General features: G+C 40.0%; 2 protein-coding genes across 12 annotated transcripts in view; one reads left to right on the top strand and one right to left on the bottom strand.

Moving 5' to 3' along the window:
- On the top strand, positions 1-3,500 carry LOC6578410 (transient receptor potential cation channel protein painless). Its single transcript, XM_032729918.2, has 3 exons — positions 1-219; positions 282-2,273; positions 2,347-3,500. The coding sequence occupies exons 1-3, from the start codon at positions 1-3 to the stop codon at positions 2,863-2,865; spliced, it is 2,730 nt and encodes a 909-aa protein (XP_032585809.1). The 3' UTR covers positions 2,866-3,500.
- A 1,964-nt stretch (positions 3,501-5,464) lies between these two features.
- Positions 5,465-18,445, bottom strand: part of LOC6578407 (sodium channel protein 60E) — a 38,031-nt gene continuing 25,050 nt past the window's right edge. The window contains exons 14-29 of one of the 11 annotated variants that reach the window (XM_032730648.2): positions 18,299-18,313; positions 17,719-17,946; positions 15,499-17,654; positions 15,110-15,437; positions 14,942-15,042; positions 14,228-14,402; positions 13,826-14,122; positions 13,335-13,489; positions 12,375-12,508; positions 11,588-12,257; positions 11,146-11,505; positions 10,940-11,048; positions 10,698-10,879; positions 10,319-10,419; positions 7,974-8,225; positions 5,465-7,898 (exon numbers count right to left, since the gene is read on the bottom strand). In XM_032730648.2, the coding sequence (XP_032586539.2) occupies positions 7,399-7,898; positions 7,974-8,225; positions 10,319-10,419; positions 10,698-10,879; positions 10,940-11,048; positions 11,146-11,505; positions 11,588-12,257; positions 12,375-12,508; positions 13,335-13,489; positions 13,826-14,122; positions 14,228-14,402; positions 14,942-15,042; positions 15,110-15,437; positions 15,499-17,654; positions 17,719-17,946; positions 18,299-18,313 (5,763 nt within the window). In that variant the 3' untranslated portion in view covers positions 5,465-7,398. Of the gene's footprint in view, positions 7,899-7,973; positions 8,226-9,222; positions 9,342-10,318; positions 10,420-10,697; positions 10,880-10,939; positions 11,049-11,145; positions 11,506-11,587; positions 12,258-12,374; positions 12,509-13,334; positions 13,490-13,825; positions 14,123-14,227; positions 14,403-14,941; positions 15,043-15,109; positions 15,438-15,498; positions 17,655-17,718; positions 17,947-18,298; positions 18,314-18,445 lie in introns of those variants that run through there. The other 10 variants (XM_044010426.1, XM_044010424.1, XM_044010428.1 and 7 more) reach the window with 10 other exon arrangements.

Here is an 18,445-nt window from a genome sequence, read left to right as displayed (position 1 = left end):
ATGGACTTGACCGGTTGCGGGTTAAGTGATCCCCAGACGCAGCTGGCCGCGGCGCTGGCCAATCGCAATATAAAAGAGTTCCAAACGGCGCTTCAGCTGGGCGCACAGCCGAATCTGGAGGATGAGCGACACGCGAGCATCTATGAGAAGGCTCTGTCCACGCCGGGCTGCGCGGAATTTATCGAGGCATGCCTTGCACACGGCTGCAATGCGAATCATGTGAGTAGCTGGACCATAGCTGAAGCTGGAGATAATCTCAACGTGGTCTTTCTCTTCCGTAGATCAATCTGAAGCACAATAAGGCAGCTATTAGCTATGTCTGCGATTCCAGAGATCCCTTGAATTTGGCGGTGCTGCTGCGCCGTCCCGAGGTGCTGGTGGATCGTAAATATGGCCGGCTGACTCCACTTCACTCGCTGGCCAAGAATTTGAAGCCAGAGAACGTGGAACAGGTGCACAGATGCATGCAGCAGCTGCTCGATTACGGAGCCTCGCCCAATGTGGTGGACCAGGGCGAGCAGACGCCGCTGCATTTGGTGCTGCGCAACAATAGGATACCGGCTCCTGCCAAGCAGGAGCTGGTGAAGCTCTTCTTGCAGCAGCCCAGCCTGGACATCGATACCTATCGCAATGGCGAAGTGCGTCAAATGTTGGCGGCGCAGTATCCAGAGCTTCAGCTGCCGCCGCAGCGATCGGTGAACGACGATGGAGAGATTGACTTGGAGAGATTGCTGCGGCAACTGCGGGATGACGATGAGTCCCAATTCGAGCAGCTACTCGCTGAGCATAAGCTGAACATCAGTGACCAGGAAAACCAGCGCAATATACAGCAGGAGCAGTACCTGCCGCTCCTGATGGAGTCCATCAAGCTGGGCAAGCAGAGCGCCTTCGAGGCGATACTCCAGACGGGCATCAACGTCAATCAGAAGCCATTGGGACAGGCTAGCTCAGCTGTGGAGCTGGCCATCATCTGGGGCAATTGGCGCGCACTGGAGAAGCTGCTGCAGCACCCGGAGCTGAAACTGGGGCCCGACAGCAGGCTGCTCAATGCCGTGATCAGCAGGCTGGACCAACAGCCGTTGGATAGTTTCTGTGATTATTCGCGCTGCTTCGAGCTGCTGCTCGATAGTCCGCTGGTGGACATCAACGAGCAGGATGCCAGCGGACAAGTGCCGCTCTACTATGCGGTCAAATACCGCAATATGCAGGCGGTGCAGACGTTGCTGAGCCACGGCGCCTACATCGGCTCGAAGAGCGTCTTCGGTGAGCTGGCCATCGAGCATATGTGGCCGGAGCTGCTGGAGCAACATTTCGACTCCTGCATCACGACAAATGCCCAAAAAGCGGGCGACCAAAACTTTGAGATTATCATCGACTTCAAGAACCTAATGCGACAGCAGCCCAATGTCGAGCAGCAGCCGCTCAAGCGGCGATCCATGCCAGCGCAGGACGAAATGACGCCCATTGCGTGCATAGCCAAGTCAAAGGAGCTGCGACCCTTGCTGCAGCATCCACTAATCTCCAGTTTCCTCTTCCTGAAATGGCACCGCCTCTCGTTCATCTTCTACATCAATTTTGTGATCTACACCTTCTTCACGGGCTCCATCATCATCTACACGCTGCTCAAGTTCCACGAGAGCAGCCATTCGGGTCTGACGGCCCTCTTCGCCATCCTCTCGTGGGTGGGCATATGTTATCTGATTATAAGAGAGCTGATACAGTTGCTGATGGCACCCAAGTGGAATTACTACTTCTCACTTACCAATGTGCTGGAATTGGCGCTGATTGTCCTCTCCATTATGACGTGCAAGGAGTCGAGCTTCGATAGGGAGACACAGCGGGTGCTTGCTGTCTGCACCATCCTGCTGGTTGCCTTGGAGTTCTGCTTGCTTGTTGGCTCGCTGCCCGTATTGTCGATATCGACGCACATGCTCATGCTACGTGCTGTCTCGAGCAGCTTCATCAAGAGCTTTGGCCTCTACTCCATCTTTGTGGTGACCTTCAGCTTGTGCTTCTACATACTGTTCGGAAAGCCGCAGGAACAGCAGGAGCAGCCGCCGCAGCCTGGAGCCCAGGAGGATAATGGCTTCAATAGCTTCTCGAAGCCCATCGAGGCCGTGATCAAGACCATAGTCATGTTGACGGGCGAGTTCGACGCCAGCAGCATCAAATTCGACAGCGTGCCCACCTACTTCATCTTCCTGCTCTTCGTCTTATTCATGACCATCGTGCTGTTCAATCTGCTCAATGGCCTGGCCGTCTCCGATACTCAGGTAAGCCCAGCTTCGACTAAACGCTTTCTTTACTCACTTTACACTAATTATTATTCCCATTCCTGCTCGCTAGGCCATCAAAGCCCAGGCGGAGCTGAACGGCGCCATTTGCCGCTCCAATACGCTGCTGCGCTACGAGCAGGTGTTAATGGATCGCAAGGGACGCACCGGCTACCTGATGAGCACCAAGCCCCTCCGCTGGGCGTATGAGCGCTTGATTCGCGTCTATCCCAACTATCTGGCACTGCGCCAGATCTCGGTGCTGCCCAACGATGGCAACAAGGTGCTCATACCACTTGTCGATCCCACCGAGATGAGGCAGCGCAACAATGCCACCTTCCAGGCGGTGCCCACCAATCAAGATTGCCAACAGAAACTGCTCGATCCGCCCCTGAACCTTCTGCCCTGCTGCTGCTCAATGCTCAAGGGCAAATGCTCCCGCATCGATAGTCGCACCGTCAAGCAGGCCCTGGCGATCATCGAGCAGCGGTCCAGCGGCGAACAGAAGCGTCAGAGGGAACAAAACACCGAGAGGCGTCTGCAGCATATCGAACAGAAGCTGGAACAGCTGCTGCAGCTGCTGCAGAAGTAATGTGCATAGCGAGGGTGGCCTAAAAAATGTGTTGAAACTTAAAAAGAAAACTAGAATAATACAAAAATTAATTTAAATGTTAAATAAAAAAAAAATAAATCAAATAAAATATAAGTTTAAGTTTAATAATTGACTACCCTCGTATACATACATTATCACACTCGCCTCCTGCCAGTTAGCTGCGTCCTGCTCCCTCCACTTGGCTGTTATTTTGTAGTTTGGAAATTATTTTTATTAACATATGAATATATAAATATAATGAAATTTAACAAAAACCCTTAAGAGTTATTAACCGAATGGAAATAATCACTATTATTTAATAGTTACGATCTGCTCCATACATACATATACATATGTGTATATGCATTTGGAGCCTTCTGAACTGAAAACAATTTGTTCTGCTATTTATACTGTTATCAACAAGTTGTTTGTTAATTTTTTATTTATATATAGACTATATGTTTTGCTCTTAACATTGTTCACATCCACCTTGAACCGTGGTCAACTTTTGTGTCTATTCAATATTCTCCTCTTTTCCTGTCGCATTGTCTTATATGTTTTCAGTTTTAAAAGTTCATGTTCATTTTTATGTTTTTCTTTTTCAGTTAATAAATTTTGACTTTTGATAAGTTATACGTATGAGAGTATTTCATTTTCTATAAGTATAATGATTATATAATATTTAGACAGTAAATATTGTATAAACGAATGTCTTTACTGTACCAATTTGTACCCGAGTAAATACATATGTATAATATATATATACATATATATTGTTTTTTTTTATTGCAAATGTTAATTTTCTTTTTTTCTTTTTGTTTGTTTTGATATGAATTCGGTTCAATATGTGACACTATATAAATATATATATTTGTACATATTTACATGTATAAATATATATTTATATATCTTTAACTAGGGCTATGAGCATTGCGGATCTAAGCAAATCAAATTCATTGAAATTAATCCTTTAAGAAATGTGCTGAAAATTTGGAGCGATATATACATACATTTATATATATATATATACATATGTAGTTATTAATTTATCTTCGATCTGTTGCTATTTGAGCATATATATATATATATATATAAATACATGTATTAGTATGATTCGAAGCTAAGTTTAATATATATATATATTATTTTATTATGCTTGGAATGAGGACTAAAACGCGTTTCTAATATACAAAAAATGTTTGCTTTTAATACTTAATGATTTTTTTCTCTATTTATACTCGTTCATGTTGTCTAAAAAGGGAGTATACTGAATTTGTGCATTGTACAGCCGAATTAGAGCAACGTAAATTAGAATTTCCGTGTATAACATATACATATAATAACACAATAGTAAATATTTAAATAATATAGTTACGATTATGAAGAGGGGGGAAAAACTTGAACTAGAGAAGGTTCAAGTTTTTCCCCCTCTTCATAGAGAGTTAAATTGAATTTGATTTATACAACATTTCGCATTTATTCCTTTTTTACGTATCATGAACGAGTATTGCACAGTCGGTTATACACGACTGCAATAATCATGCTTATTTTGTATTATTTTGTTTTTGTTAACGCAAATTAAAAATAATTGACATTGTTTGCAGAGCATGTGTTAAACAATTTGTATGCTCCTATATATATATAACTTACTATGTATATATATAATAATTATAATCATTATTATGAATATATATTTGGTTTTCTTTTCTTCTCATATATATGAAACGTTAACTTGTGTTATAAATTTACTTTGAACCTCAACAAATAAAATCGTTTATACTGTAAGGCATGCCTAATCAAACCAGCTGTACTTAATTGTTTTTAACTATATATATATGTACGTATATATACACTATTTCTTTATTTATTATATATTTTAATGTATCTGCATTGTTTGACGATTCGTTCCACTGCTATATTAAATGCATAGGACTGTTTTTGTTTTATATTTGGTTGGTTCAATATTTTGGACTAAGTTGTGGTGTTTTAGCTATTTTCATGGGTTCTTTGGAATTCTTGAAGCTCTGGCCCGTCTTTATTTAATTTATATTTAATATTAATATATGCCTCATTCGTTTTATTGTCTTTATATTCTATGACTAAATCAAATGTTGCCTTTTCTTTTTTTTTGGTTTTTTTTTTTTCTTTTTTGTAATTGTGAATTGAAAGTTTTGGTTTACATTAGTTTTAAGCGAATATTTGAATGAAAAATTAAAGCTTTGCTATATAATTTAATAATAATATATGTATATATAACATATATATGTATATTTACAAATTGAAAGATGGTACACTCTATTTTATATATGTTGGTTTTGCTTTCATTTTTATATGTACATATATAATGTACCAATTAATAAATATCACTTAATTGACGAGTGTTTGGTTTTGGTTTTGTTTTTTGGTTTCTGACTGCTCGGTATTCAATAAATTATTACTTAAACATTATTTAGCAATTTGTTAACAATTCTAATTAAAAGTTTATTATGATCTTAAGTTTTGTAGTTTCTTTTGTTTTGTTTTGTTTTGTTTTGTTGTGTAAAAATTGCAGTTTAAAATCACAAGTGTGTACGTCTTTGTATTTGTTATTTGTTATTTGTTCTGGAGAAAACGATTTGTAGTTGGTACCATAATTTCAATTTACGATCAATCGTCTGTCTGATTGTCTGTTGTATATAGATAGATAGATATATATATATATATATATATATATATATATATAGTACATGTATATTAGATGAGTGGGCGCGTGTAGGAGGGGGCTCATTAAAAACTTAACATATGATTGATTGCATGCAGCTAAACTAAACATAATTCACTTTTGTTTCTTTGAAACGTGGCCTAGGCCTAATAAAATAGTATATAGTGTATATTTTCAATGTATAGTATATCATATATATATACATGATATCAAATGTCATTTTGTGGAAGCTTGTATAGAAGAGCATTTATGCAAATTTTGATTTCACAATTCAATATATATACATATAATATGTAAGAAATTCCTTTCTTCTTTTTAAATACTAAATAAAATCATTTTATGCCCTAATGGTATATATTCGATATAGCGTAGGTAGTATCAATGCACATTGCTTAGGTAGGACTGCGGTTCAAACTGGCTGCTTATTTTGGTTACAGAAAGAAGAAAACATTATCAGACAAGTGTTACTGTGTCATAGATATCGTATGTGGCATATGGAATATGTAATAACACCCGATTGGGTCTTAGCTATTAGATGATTCTGTTTAAATTGCTTTAGTTTACTTTTTGGAATTCTAAATCACTTGACATTATTTGTATTTTTGGCTTTTTTTTAGTTTTGAGATCTGGAAATTTCTGAGTTCTGAGAAATAGTTGTGAGATAGTTTGCAAAGAGTATTGAAAACTACAATTCTTAATACTTCTCCTTTGTACTATATGCTTAAGCTATCAAATCAAAATAAACAAACACAAAAATGTAGGGAAAAAGTAGGGAAATTCTTTCTTTCTTTTCTCATAAATATTTCAATTCGATTCTCGCTAACTAATTCTTTTAATATATTACTATGAATACTCTCTAATAATTAGCTTTAAAATACTTCCTTTGGCATATGTACAAAATATATATATACATATACATATATCGTAGTATACAATATACGTATATATATGTTTATGTATGTATTGCATTGAAGAAAAACAAACTCTAAGCCTATGTCTACAACGCGATTGTTAAGTTATGTATGTATATATCGATATATATGTATATATACCCATGTAAGAATGTTTCGTATCGTATTTGTATTTGTATTCGTATTGTATAATTAAAAACAACCTTTAAAATATCTTTCGAAATCGGCTGATAAAGCCACTTGACTGACTGACTGACTGTCATAACGAAAATCCAACCGTTTTAACTAGTATCTAATTATACATACATCTATCATATATAATGTTAATGTTACTGTTAAGTTTTACTGTTTATGTTTATGTTAATGTTAGTGTTTTCTATTTGATTTGATTTTTGAGTATTACAACGTGTACGCACTTGTACGGTATAATGCACGTTTTGTTAACACAGAGTTTATATTGATTTTCTTGTTAAAACTAAGCTAATTCTAGTTCTAAGACTAGGCTAGGCTAGACTTGGCTGGACGCACAGCGCACTGTTGCCAAGGCTTAAATATATATGTATGTGTATAGAATGATGTAAACATTGGATAGTTCTGTCTAAGTATCTTATAAAGCAACTTTATATATATATATATGTGTATATATATAGTCGACTAGAATAACAAGTGGGACAAAAACGTTTGCCCCGTTCCTAGGTCTAAGCATTTATAAGTACTCTTCCAAAATGCACGTGAAAATTGCTCTCAGACTGGAGTTTGTCAACTTGGACGCTGTCCATTTGACTGGCTAGCTGATGAGGTGCTGCTGCTGCTGCTGTTGCTGTTAATGCTGCTGCAGCTGCTCGTTTTACTGCTGCTGCTGCTGCTTGAACGCTTCTCTTGCTTCTGTTCCTTATCTGGCTCTGCCACATTAACTGAAGGTCATCTCTGCTTATCGTCGGTATCCGGCAGCTTTGCATCCATGGGCTGTATATCATTGCTATTATCCACATTCGACTCGGGATTGTATTCGTAAAACACTTGCGATGTATCTCCTTGTACATTCACATCAATGGGCGCATCCACATCGACAGTCGGTGTATAGGCAGCACTGAAGTCGCCGCGAGGCGGCTCCTTTGGGCTGTCGACCATTATCTGCACTGTGGGCATTAGGCAGGCATCCATTCCGCTCTCCATTGAGCCAGTGTTGATGCGTATTTGCGGCGGTTTCGGCTTGTCATGGCCACTGCCATTTGCTGAGCCTTGGCCCGGGGAGGAGAGGCTGCATTCATCGTCCTCCTTGTACTCCTCGCTCTCACGATGCACCAGTACATGAACGAGCGTCGCATTGTCCGGCCGTAGGCTGAGCGCATGGACATGCGGATGTTTTTGCTGCTCTGGCGATGGTTTCGTCACAATCACCTCCGGTGCCGGGGCATCCGCTGCAAGGTTGTCAAAATGGGAGAAATGACATGAGTGGAGTTGATCCAGGGTATAGATTAGGGGTTCACACATACAGACATAAGCGTTCTTGTTAACTCTTAAAGCGCTTTGTGCTGACAAACCTCTTTCTAGGGGCGGTTTCTTGCGTATAAAACTAGAGGCGCGCTTACGCGTTGGAGTTGGCGCCATCTGTTGATGGTGTTGCGTTTGCTTGTCGCTTTCAACGGTAGAGGCGCTAGCAGAGACGAAGGCAGAGGTAGAGGCGGAGGCAGATGTGCCGGATGTGGAGATTGAGGTTGTGTTGTTGTTGCTGGTGTTCATTGCTGCTGTTGTAGGTGAAATGCACAGCATTAGTGTACAACGATCGTGATACGAATAAAGTACATAATACATAGAGGATCGTGTGACAAAAGAGGGCAAAGATCAACGGGATTTAAATTGTAAGTAAAGTTGGTAAAGTAAGTGAGTTGTAAGTAAATAGTAAAAAAGTAATCAAATAGACAGTAGATAAGTTTTAAGTCGTGTGTAGGGCTGAATAGTAAGTAGTATGAGTTTGTCATTTTGAGGTATTGGGCAAGAAGTCGACGAGCAGTAGCTAGGTTAATAAATATCAGTAGGTAAGTAGTATGCAAACAGTCGAGTAGGTAGGTACTAGGTAGCAGTAGTAGCAGTACTAATAGAATTATCTGTTGTAGTATTAGCATTAGTAGCAATAGAAACATTAGTAGTAATTGTGGTAGAAGTGGTACTTGAATTCGATTAAGGAGTAAACGTAAAGCGTCTCGTATTTAAGTAGATATCAAGAAGTCGGTATATGGAGTAAATAGTCTATAGTAGTCTAGAATTTGGTATTATTGCAGTAGAATGTTTAGTCAATAGTACATAGTCAGAAAATAGTCAAAAAGTGTACTTAAAATACTAATAATATATTCAGTGGTATTTAGTAAAAGTTAAGATATATATTTATATATAGAGTATGTTATGATTAACAAAATTTGTGAGTGTGTTTGTACAACGATGATTGATTTTGATTGGCAAAAGCAACGTTCGATGTGCGATTAAATCGTATCACAATGATAAAAACTTAGTTGAAATTGGACAGAGAGAAACAGCGAGACTGAGAGAGATTTAGGGACTTTAAGTCAAATGATGATGATAGATCTATATACTGAAATGGTACGTGATTGGCTTATAATTAATTGTAAGTGCAGACTATGGTTGCGGCTATGTACAAGAGAATATATACACAAACATATTGATTGATTGATTGATTGATATAGTGATATAGAGTGATTGGGTGTTTAGGCACTTGTCAATAATTACTTTTTCTATGTACTGAAGGTGAGGTTAAGCTGTCATCGACAGCATCCTGATGACGCAAAAAGAAATTATAAAAGCTTCGGCGACGAGTTGCTCGAGGCGCTTCCACAAATATGCTACCGCTAATGATTATAGATTGATAGAAATAATAATGATCCAAAGAAAATAAACCAATAAATTTTGTTTATATATTTCGATATTGATATGGTCTCAAGACTGTAGATAGATAATAGATACAGATAAATAGTTTTTTTTTTTTATCAAATTCTCTGCAATTTTTTGACGAAATTATGGATTCATAGTTGTTTTTCATAGAACTGTACAAAAAAGCTGCAAATTCAATAAGCTGTACATTATTATATTACAGGGTATGTGAGAGTGTGAGTGTGTACAAATTGGTTTGCTCAATTTCTCATAGATCGAATTTTGAATTTTTTGCATGTGTTTCGGGCTGTATATGATAGAATAAATGCTGCTACATTAAAAAAAATATATATTTAAAAGTATAAACGTTTTAAAGATAATCGTGTCAAAGATCGGGCAAGCAGCGGCTAGGCAACTGAGCAGATAAACTTAACTAAACTAAAATTTACGCATTCAAACGAATTTTGATTTCTGAGTTTCAGAGAATTTCTTATGTAAAGAGAGAGCTCAACTACTTACAAATTAAAAATTTAGATAATTTCGTTTCATAATTCTTATGATTTCATAATTAATTTTTACTGCATAAAGTTTTGGGTTTGAGTTGTAGAGTTTAGCATTGGCAGCAATGAGAGAGACTTTGGAACTGTTTTGATTTTGGTTTTGCTTTGCTGTATGAGTATGTTGAAACTAAGTAGCTAGATAAGTCGACTTGTACGAGTTACTGGGTAAATATTATTAATATTATTATATATATAAATATATTTATTGAGAGATAGAGAGAGAGAGAGAGAGAGCGGCAGAGAAAGGTATTTATATATGAGTGAGCTGGTGGCGGCGAGTTTTTGAAGACAGAACTTAAAACTTTGACAGATATTTGCTAGTTTGTATTGTAATTGTAATAGTTGTTGTTGTAGTTGTTGTTGTTTTAGCTAACTGATATAAGCATTGGCTTTACCTAAATAATTCAAGCCATTAGGCTGCGAGCCACTTCTTAAAACGGCTGTGACCATATCGGCGAGCAAGGACTCATAGTTTAGGGAGATACAAGAGGATATGCTAAAAATAGGGCTCAATTTTTTATATATATTGATGGAACACAAAAGACGTTAAAGAAATTTAATTTTTTTTTTTTAGAATTTCTTCGTTTTATCAATGTTGTTGCTGTTTGCTGTTCATGATTGTGAAAGCCTTTCGTCTAAAAATTGCATTTCGAATCATGTTTACGGTATATATATATATATAGAATATTATATATATGTATATACACATGTGTGTGTGTGTGTGTGTATTTGTATATGCATCTGTGTGTGCGTGTTAAGTATAAGATTAAATACCGTTTGCCCAGTTCATCGCTTTGCTGTTTGATATCCTTGACTACATCATCCGCACCAGAGACGAGCATCAAAGGCAAATTTAGCCAAGGCCCAGCGAGTTCACTCAGATCAGAGCCATCCGAGGCGCGTGAGGACTTGCGCGAGGAGGCGCGACTGGAGCAGGCAGTGCCACGACGGCTTACCTATAAGAAGGATTGATTAGTCAAGCGGAGCAAGGTATCCATCATATTTCAGAGACTCACCTGCAGATGGAAGAAGTTGAGCGCGGAGAGCTTCGATTGCCAGCCGCCTGGACTAGAGTTTTGCGTAGCGCTATCGCCCGAATTGGAGCGTTCCTTTTCACTCTTGCGCCTGAAATAAGTATAGAATCATATGAGCCATGGATTTATAAAGAAAATCAATATTATATATAGTAAGGGATTGTGTTTGGGCTAGCTGCTGTTAGTACCGCAAATAGTCCTTCCATGCGGTCTGTATGGTCTTTGCTGCCTTTTCCTGGCGCTTCCAGATCCGTGTTGATGAAACAATTTCCAATTCTTTTCGTGTTGGAAACTGTTTCTTGAACTTGACATCCATTTGTTCCTGCAACTGTTTGAAGTTATCGGTCTCCTCGACATGACCTAGCACGTGCTTAACTAGCGCGTGCAAAATGTCGAGACAGTGTATTTTATTACCCTTCGAGATGGGTAGATTAAATGACACTAAAGCGACATTATTGGGCTTCGAGATGCCCAATGGTGGATCGAGTGAGGCAATAAAATCGGACAGTTGCGAGAAGTGTATAAATTGGGTGGCATGTGGATCATATCTGTAACGAATTCAAGTGCAAATTTAATCTTAGTATTCAGACAGTTTCCGTGTTCATTGCCGACTCAAGATCGAGAACCTACTTGGACCAGCGTATGTAAAACATTTCCAAATCGTCTTCAACGATGCCAATCTCCTCTTCCTGATGCGCCTGATTGAAGTTCTCCAGAATGATGGCAATGTACATGTTAATCACAATCATATAACTGATTATTATGAAGCTCGTAAAGTAGGTGATCGCCAGCAGCGGATGGCCGCAATCGCCGTTCGTTTGCCTATTGAAGAACGGATCACAATCCGGCGGCTGTATCATTAGCGACTCCAGCACATCATTCCAGCCTGCCGACGTCATCAGACGGAACAGCAATTGCATGCTACGGCCGAACGTCTGAAAGTTCACCATGTCATCCAGCGCGCCTTGCAGCTTGACATGTCCAAACAGCGACATGCCCAATATGGCATAGATGAATGTGATGAGGCCGAGCAGGGCGCCAATGTTGAAGAGGGCGGGCAGCGAGACGACCAAAGCAAATAGGAGCTTGCGTATGCCTTTGGCCGCCTTGATGAGACGCAGGATGCGGCCAATGCGAAAGACGCGCACCACACGCAACAGCGTCGGACTGATGGGCAAATCAATCATGATGTCTTCCATGAGTATGCCAAAGATGGAGGCCAACACCAGCAGGAAGTCAAAGACATTCCAAGGCACCGTGAAGTAATGATAGCGCAGACCCACAATCTTGACTATGGCCTCTGTGAAGCATTGAGTGTCGTATAAGTGTGAGTATAAGAGTTGATATGAGATAGGTATAATATATAAACTATAAACTATCAGTTCGTATAGGCTTTTGCCTAGTTACGGGCACTTACCTAGTCCAAAGACCGTGGTGAAAAATGCATTGCTCACTTCTAGTATAAAGAACACAGCATGGGGCTGATCGTAGTGCTCAATGCCCATTGTAAGCATATTTAGAAAAATCAGTACAAAGATCGCTATTTCGAATCTGCATATATGATCGATGCCGATTCAATCGTATACATACATATGAAATTACAAACAGATATTAATTAAGTAAAGAGTTTTCGAACAAATGAGAGAGACACAGACTTCGTGCGTGCCGAAGTGCAGATGCTGCTCAAAGAACATCAACTATCAAAACATATATATACAGATATTTGAGTAGCATACGACTAAGGACTAGTTCTATGTTTATACTCATGCTTTTCGATATTATTTATTTTGTAGTATAATAATATGTAGTTACAAAGATTAAATCAACCCCCAATCACTAACTCTGTCAACTATTTACTTTACTTTACAGAGTGCATGCCCACACTTCACAGAGTGCGTTTAGAATTCATTTTTCGAATGCATTAGGAAACATCTATTTATATTAAGATATACGTATAGTAGTAGTAGTAGTAGTAGTGCTCTAAAACATCTATAAACATATCGGATTGGAAAAGATTTGTAGTTGCATTATGGCTTATAGGCGTTTGGGCGACTTCTTCGGGTTGCGCTAAAGAAGCAGCCAACAAAACAGCCAGCGAAACATCATCAAATGCGGAGAATGTGAAGTGTTCAAATGGATTTTATCACCAAATCATAATTATATAGATATATATTTAGAGAGAGAGAGAGAAAGAGAGACAGAGACAGAGAGAGAATGCTCTAGATCGATGCCTAACCAGCAGTAGAGTATTATGTTTATAGAGCTAACAGTTATAGTATATAATTAAAACTATATATTTTCAATTTACATAGAAGTATAGGTTAAGCAAAAATAATTGTTTGTGGGTTTTTGCAGAAAACTTTTTGGTTTTGTTTACCTTCTCGAATTGGATAAATCATAAAACATAGCTAAAAAATGATTTATAGGTCGCTTAATAACTTTCTGTGGTTTCTTTCGTCCCAATTTTTTCATAGCGGTGTAATAATGTTTTTGAGATTCGGTGAGAAACATTTCCAACACTCCTCCTTCATACTATATAAAAGTGATGAGAATAGAATGAACATTTATTTATATATACAATACATACAATACACACATATATTGTTATATCAATAAAAACAATGTAAGAAAATCAACACCAATACACACACTAGTTATTGAACACCGATAACTGAATGAACAGAGGGAAATCAGGGTTTATACATCGATTGTTTTATACATTTCAAGTGATTTTTTTTTTTTCTTTTTTGTTAAGGGTAGTTAAGGGAATTGTTGTTTAGAGTTGTTTTTATATTTATAATATATACAGTTGTTGAACAATTGAGAGTATTGATTAGTCTGGTTAAGAGCTTAGGCCATATGGCTTACCTTCTTCTTGAGCATATTGAAATTATCAATGATAACTCCAATGAATAGATTGAGTGTAAAGAACGATCCGCACACAATAAAGATAACAAAATAAATATACGCATATAAATTGGCCTCGCGCTGAGGTTGCAAATCGACGCCGCGCGCATCCACAGCATCCGCCATCACCTCCATCCAGCCCTCAAAGGTGGCCACCTGCAGTAGAGCCAAATAGCCCATGCCGACATGATCAAAGGTGATCTTCGAATTGATCCACGTATAGTTTTGCTCAATGCAATCCCATTTATCGTTGACCTCCTACAAGGAGAGCCAAAGGAAAATATATTATATCAAACTTCCGATCTATGTATATGCAGAGGAAGATATAATTACAGATCCTGATCTGGGTTTTGGCATACTTACAGTAATCGGCAGCAATTCGCCCAACTCATTGACGCATTTGAAAAATTTACCACCAAAGAATTGTACACCCATTATTGAGAAAATTAACCAAAAAACTAAACAAACCAAAAGTACATTGAAAATTGATGGTATTGCATACATGAGAGCATTTACTACAATCCGCATTCCTTGCCACCTGGAATAGAAATGTTTTATGAAACGCTAAAAAATCTGTTACGGATGGGATAATTTCTTTTTGGGGAGGGGATACAGCTACAAAATACAGTTAAAGGCCGAATTATAATATAAGGAATGTGCTTTTCTCATCTGCTAAAAGAACTACACAAAATATATTGAGTATTCGTATATATATTACAAGTGTTGACTGCTTATATACAAAGGATAGTATCGATACTATACGAGTCGTTGACTATGTACATTATGGATATATGGAGTTATGGAGATATGTACTACAAAAATAGATTTCTATTCGAAATTCATAAAGAAGACGAGATTGTATTAAACACTGCACAGCTCATTTGGCGCTGATTTCGATTTGATTCAATTTGATTTGAGTTTTAAAAGAAATAAGAGTTATAAGAAAGTAGAAACCTACGTAGAGATAGAGAGCTTACACTTGGATTAGCATTAGATAGAGAATTGATTCCCTTTTTCACAGATTCAGCAGTTAGTTAGGTGCAACCTAAGCCTAGAGAAACTCGGTCGGCCACTTACCTAGAGATGGCTCTCAGCGGACGTAACGCGCGCAGAGTGCGCAAAGAACGCAGAACCTTAAGATTCTCATTCTCTTCAATGAGTAGCGAGAAAACCGAAACCTGAAAAGCAAATAAATACATACAAATATATATATACATGTACATAGTCTATCACTAGAGATCTTACAAAAACTATAATGAAGTCGAGTATAGTCCAAAAGCTGGTGAAATATTTGGAAAATCCCAAAGCCAACCACTTGAGCACCATTTCCACGACGAAGATGAGACAGAAGGAGAAATTGGTCCAATAGAGCACACGCTTTAAAGTCTTATTGCTATCCAAATAGATATCCTCGAAGCAGAGCGTAATACTAGACGCAAAGATCAACACTAGCACAAACCACTCAAAGGCTGGAGTATCGACAACCGTCAAGACAGCCGTACGCACGCGTGTCCAATGCTTGGCACTCGGCGTATCCATGCAGGACATGAACCAGGGGCAACGGAAATACAGGCTGGAAAACAAAAACACATGAGATATAGCTGATATACATATATGGTGTCACGATCACTCACTGCTCGTAGCACTTTTGTGGAAAACAATCGTCTGGCACTTTTGGCGGCTTTGCCTGGCCAAAGCTTGGAAAAGTCATGGGATCATTGTAGGCGCCCTGCGAGTTACGTCTCCCACCGACAGTGAGATCGTCTACGTAGGATACCAGACAATGCCATGGTTTTTCGGTGAGTCGTGCAAACGTCGATGGTTTGCTTAACGACGGCTCAGTCTTCTCGCTGCTCGAAGCTCTAAGCAACTCTTGCTGGCGATTGTTGGTGTTGTTGCTGCTGCCCATTCCGGGCAGAGCTAAATGTGAAGCTGTGCCGGAGCTGTGCGACTCGGTGCGTGCCGATTGAAAGGAAGCGGCTTTGTCTAATGTCGATTGTGGATGCTCGGCACGGCGTTGTTTACTACTCACAGCCGTGCTCGCAGCCTTTGTTGTTGTTGCTGCTGTTGCTGTTACTGCTGTGGCAGCTTGCGTTGTGGTTTGCTGTATGCTTGTCGCATGATAGTGCTGCTGGTGCTCAGTCAAAGCAGCCAGCGGCGGTGTTGCTTTCAGCGATGAAATTTGCGCCAGTGTCGGCGGCTCAATGCTCGATTTCAAAGACGTGGGCGGCGTGGCTGGCTGCTTGGCAGCATCCCTACACATTTGCTTCTGTATCAGTAGGTTCTCATACGAATTGGTGCTCTTCAGCGAGAGGCTGTCCATGCGCAGTTTGTCGCTGTTAAGAAACTTGCGCGGCATCTTCTCCGATTCAATGCGCAGCGTCGATATGGGCTTATCCTCCTCGGGCAGCTCCTCGACGCGCTCAATCAGCGACAGCCGCTTGAATCGATCGAACTGCACGCTAAATGGATCGTTCTTCCGTCTCATGAAGGGCGACTGGCTGCCGGATTGATGGCTGCCGCTGGTCGCCGCTACAGCCAGCGCCTCCATTGCGGCAAAGGGGGCGTGTATTTGATCACAGATTTTGCGTATTTCATTCGATATGCTAAAGTCTTCGTCGATCTTGCGCTGCTTCTCTAAGCTACGCCGTTTGAGCTTTACGGATTGTCGCTGGGCGGCAGCGCTGACAGATTGAGAGCGTCGGGGCACAGTGGACAGATCGTAGCTATCGTAGGGATTCAATGGATGCACTACCTCATCGGCAGCTGTGCGTTCCGAGGCGCCAGTTATGATCGCTATGTGATCCATGATCGCTTTGGTTGCTTCATCCGCTGCAGGCGAAGGCTCGGAGAGTGTTGAAATCTTTCTCTCCAGCGAGCTAGTCGAGCGCTTAATCTCTTCCAATTCTTTTTCGAAACTCTGTATGATATTGTCAAATTCAGAGTGCTGTTCCATCAGCGGCTCGCTTTCCTGCTGGCCATTGGAATGGCTGCCACTGTGCCTCGAGTCCAGGGTTTGCATTATGGAATTGGAGATATAGCTAAGATTCGACTTGATGCTGCTTGTCGTCGTGGGCTTCTTCTTGCCCAAGAGCTCTTCGTCCTCTTGCAGAAACTGAAACAATTCCTTCTGATCGCAATTGAGCAGCTCCTCGCGCAAATTCGCCTGCTGTGACAGCAGCTCATCCTGCTCCAGTGAAATGGAGTTGAGCGAGTGCCCACTGGAGTGTCTTCGCATGGCACTCTCCTCGGATTTGAGACTGCGCGAGGGCAACAGAGAGCGTTGCGACTGCCCGCTGGATTGGGATAGACGATCGAGGGATTTGCGATAGCTAGGCGAACGTGTTAGCAGCGATTTCTGATACTTGATGAAGGCTTCGTCGGTGTCTTGCAGCGAGCCGCTGCGCTGATCCGCTGCATAGGCGTACGGATCTGTATCTGTGGAATTGTATTGGCCCAGCAGACGCAGCTCAATGGATTCCGTATATGTCGCCGAATCGTTCTGCAGCGAATCATTCTGTTGTGTGCCCACGCCCGAGGAGATTTGATGCTGTAATCGGCTGCGATCAGCAGCCGCCACGGGCGTTAGATTGGAGGCAACGCCATTGCTCGAGGCGTGCAGCATGGCGCACTCATATGTGGGTGGCAGGGAATCAGCTACAGGTTGCTGCTGATGCTGTGCTGCTGGCTCCTCATCATATTCCAGGCCATCGACTATGGTGTGCAGGCCATCGTTGAGTGGAATTTGAAAGCCAAAATCGGAGCCGGAAACGGGACGATTCATAGATTCCTGTGGGCAATGAGATAACTGTATAAACTAAACTTCTCCCTTTGGCTATTTCAGCACCACTCACCTGATAGCTTAATCTATGAAATTTTGTTTCCTCCAGCAGACCTGGCTTATCAATTTCTCTCACTGCCACCGTTCCAGAGTGCGCCTGCTGCTGTGCCTCGAGCACGATTTGCTGAAACTTTTCTGCAAATTTACGCTCCTTACGATCCTTGCGCTCCTGCCGCTTCTTTCTTATCAAATCACGCACGCGTTCTATGCTGCGAGCCAGCTTGGACTCCTCGCCCACCTCCTATACGAAGCAAAGAATTGGCATTAGCTTTAATTGCTTTACAGATGGGGTATGCACAACTAAAGATTACACTACTAATAATCATTTTTGTTTTGTTTTTTTAATTTACACATATATATATATAGAATTAGTTAGTCCAATGCAACAATTTACAATCTAACAGCCAAAAAGCTAAACACTTAGAAACACAAAAAGAACATTAGTTGCATTTTTTTTTTTTTGTAACAAATACAATTAATAATTGGTTTTATGTACAGGCGTTTTTTGTTCACTTTTAGATTTGTAAATAAAATAAAAATAGCAAACAATTTGTTTAAGTAGGATTTTTAAAGTTTGAGTTTGAAAAAATTACCTTTTTCTTGAAAATCTGTTTAACGGTTTTTTGTGTGTGGTTTTAAATATTGGGTTATTATTTTGGTATTTTTTAGGTGTATTTTGTGTGTTTGTGTTTTAGTATTAAAAAGTTTTCAACGCATTGTGCAAAAGTTGACGAACAGAG

This window comes from Drosophila mojavensis, unplaced genomic scaffold (genome assembly GCF_018153725.1).
Source record: "Drosophila mojavensis isolate 15081-1352.22 unplaced genomic scaffold, ASM1815372v1 contig_80, whole genome shotgun sequence".
Lineage (NCBI taxonomy): Eukaryota > Metazoa > Arthropoda > Insecta > Diptera > Drosophilidae > Drosophila > Drosophila mojavensis.
The sequence above is the reverse complement of the archived record's forward strand: the minus strand, read 5'-3'. Positions and strand labels throughout refer to the sequence as shown.